The sequence below is a fragment of the Lotus japonicus genome, chromosome 2 (assembly GCF_012489685.1).
Source record: "Lotus japonicus ecotype B-129 chromosome 2, LjGifu_v1.2".
Classification (NCBI taxonomy): Eukaryota; Viridiplantae; Streptophyta; class Magnoliopsida; order Fabales; family Fabaceae; genus Lotus; species Lotus japonicus.
The window spans coordinates 29,276,135-29,278,597 of NC_080042.1; the positions used below are offsets into that span (position 1 = coordinate 29,276,135).

Sequence of the window (2,463 nt, forward strand, 5' to 3'; positions counted from 1 at the left end):
TGTGTGCTTTGGCGGACAAACGCCCTTTGTCAGATGTCTTTGGCGGGCTGGTTCATGACGGTTCACCCTTTGGGGGGAACTAGAGTGGAGATGCTGGAACAGGAGCGCATCGCGGTAGCGAGAGGAGGACGGATGGTGTACATAGACTAGGTCGTTCTGGATTCAGATTCGGGCGACGATCATGCTAGCATGTAGGTTTTAGTGCTGGTGTGAGCTCCTCGAGATGGGATTAGTGTAGGAGTAGAGTCTTAGCTCTGAACATCATTTGTTTTCTTTGGGGACAGGGTAGTTTCCCACCTATAGCTTTTTGTGTGGTTCTTTACGAGAATCACAGAGAGTTGGTTGGACTTAGGAGGTCTTGCTTCAGGCCGATGGGCCAGCTTATTCTCAGTTTTGAGGGATGGTGTTGCGGACACTTGACCTTTCTTGTGGATTGTACCTTTTGCCTTCGGGCGTTACACTTTTCTTTCCGCCACTGACAGGTTACCTACTCTTAACGGTCAAAGCGAACCCTTTCATTCCGAATTCTTTTATTCGGAATGAATAAAATCTCCCCAAGTAGGATTCGAACCTACGACCAATCGGTTAACAGCCGACCGCTCTACCACTGAGCTACTGAGGAACAATGGGAAATTCTATCTCATAGAGTTCAATTCCCGTTCTTAACCCATGACCAATACGAGCTCGAAGTTTTCTTCGTAACTTGTCGAACTTCTTCGCAGTGGCTCCGTTCCATGCCTTATTTCATAGCGAACCTCAAAGTGGCCCTATTTCATTATATTCCATCCATATACTAATTCCATTCATTGAATATTCCTCTATCTTTGGTGTCATTGAGATAAAAGAGATGTCGTTTCTAGTCTTTCTATTTCTATATATATATAGAAATAGAAAAGAAAAAATTGAAAAATTATCATATAATAATCCAAAAATTGCAATAATAATCCAGAAATTGCAATAGAAAAGAAAAAAGAGGTTTGCGATGATTTTTCAATCTTTTATACTGGATAATCTAGTATCCTTATGCCTCAAGATAATTAATTCGGTCATTGTGGTCGGACTCTATTATGGATTTATGACCACATTCTCCACAGGGCCCTCTTATCTATTCCTTCTTCGAGCTCACGTTATGGAAGAAGGGACCGAGAAGAAAATATCAGCAACAACTGGGTTTATTACGGGACAGCTCGTGATGTTCATATCGATCTATTATGCGCCTTTGCATATAGCATTAGATAGACCTCATACAATAACTGTCATAACTCTACCGTATCTTTTATTATATTTCCTCGGCAATAATCAAAAAAACTTTTTGAATTATGTATACAAGAATCAAAATTCAATACGTCATTTTAGTATTCAAAGAATATTCTTTCAGAATCTTTTTTTTCAGTTATTAAACCCCTTTTTTTTACCAAGTTCAATCTTAATGAGATTAGCGAACATTTATATCTTTCAATCAAACAATAAAGTCTTATCTTTACGAGAATCACAGAGAGTTGGTTGGACTTAGGAGGTCTTGCTTCAGGCCGATGGGCCAGCTTATTCTCAGTTTTGAGGGATGGTGTTGCGGACACTTGACCTTTCTTGTGGATTGTACCTTTTGCCTTCGGGCGTTACACTTTTCTTTCCGCCACTGGAGGTTTACTCGTGACGAGGTTACTACTACAGCGGGGGCTGTTTATATATTGTATATTAGTTCCGATTATTGTTATTGTTGGGTTTTATTTAATTCAGTCTTGTCTTAGTTATTATCGAAAAAAAAAAATATATTCACGTTTTTCCGCATTAAGTTTATTTTGGTTACTAAAGTGACGCCACCGAAATCGGGGTGTTACAGAAGTTACCAAGACAAACGTGGGATCCCTGATTACCCGTGCCCCACAAGCAATGGTTATAAAAATATAGCCGTTGGCACCCCTTAACTTCGCTAATTGCTATAATCCCTCAAATAGACATATCCCCAATAATCCCCTGAATTTCACAAATTGCGTTGCATCAAGGGCTTTGGTAAAGATCTCTGCCAGTTGATTTTATGTCCCCACATGCTCTAAATTCTCAAATCAATCCTCAACAAGTTCACGAATGAAATGATGCCTGATAACAATGTGCTTCGTCCTACTATGCCTAATAGGATTCTTGGATATATTGATAGCACTCAGATTATCACAATACAATGTCAGGACATTATGCAGGACATTGTACTCTTTCAACATTTGTTTATCCAGATTAGTTGTGTGCAACTACTTCCTGCAACTATGTATTCAGCCTCTGCCGTGGACAATGACACACTGTTTTGCTTCTTGCTAAACCACGAAATAAGATTGCTACAAAGAAAGAAACAACCTCCAGATGTGCTCTTTCTATCGTCAGCATTCCCAGCCCAATCAGCATCACAATAGCCTATCAACACAGTTTGGATCATGAGAGTAGAGGATGCCATAGTCACTAGTTCCATTTACA

At 39.9% G+C, this 2,463-nt stretch overlaps 1 protein-coding gene and 1 non-coding gene across 2 annotated transcripts; one reads left to right on the forward strand and one right to left on the reverse strand.

Annotated features, from left to right (window-relative positions):
- Positions 1-550: 550 nt before the first annotated feature.
- On the reverse strand, positions 551-622 carry TRNAN-GUU (transfer RNA asparagine (anticodon GUU)). Its single transcript has one exon. It is a non-coding gene; the product is annotated as a tRNA-Asn (tRNA).
- LOC130736309 (protein TIC 214-like) lies at positions 565-2,233 on the forward strand. The gene is made up of 2 exons (XM_057588150.1): positions 565-1,471; positions 2,156-2,233. Exons 1-2 carry the CDS (start codon positions 983-985, stop codon positions 2,231-2,233), a joined length of 567 nt encoding a protein of 188 aa, XP_057444133.1. The 5' UTR covers positions 565-982.
- The last annotated feature ends 230 nt before the right edge of the window (positions 2,234-2,463 follow it).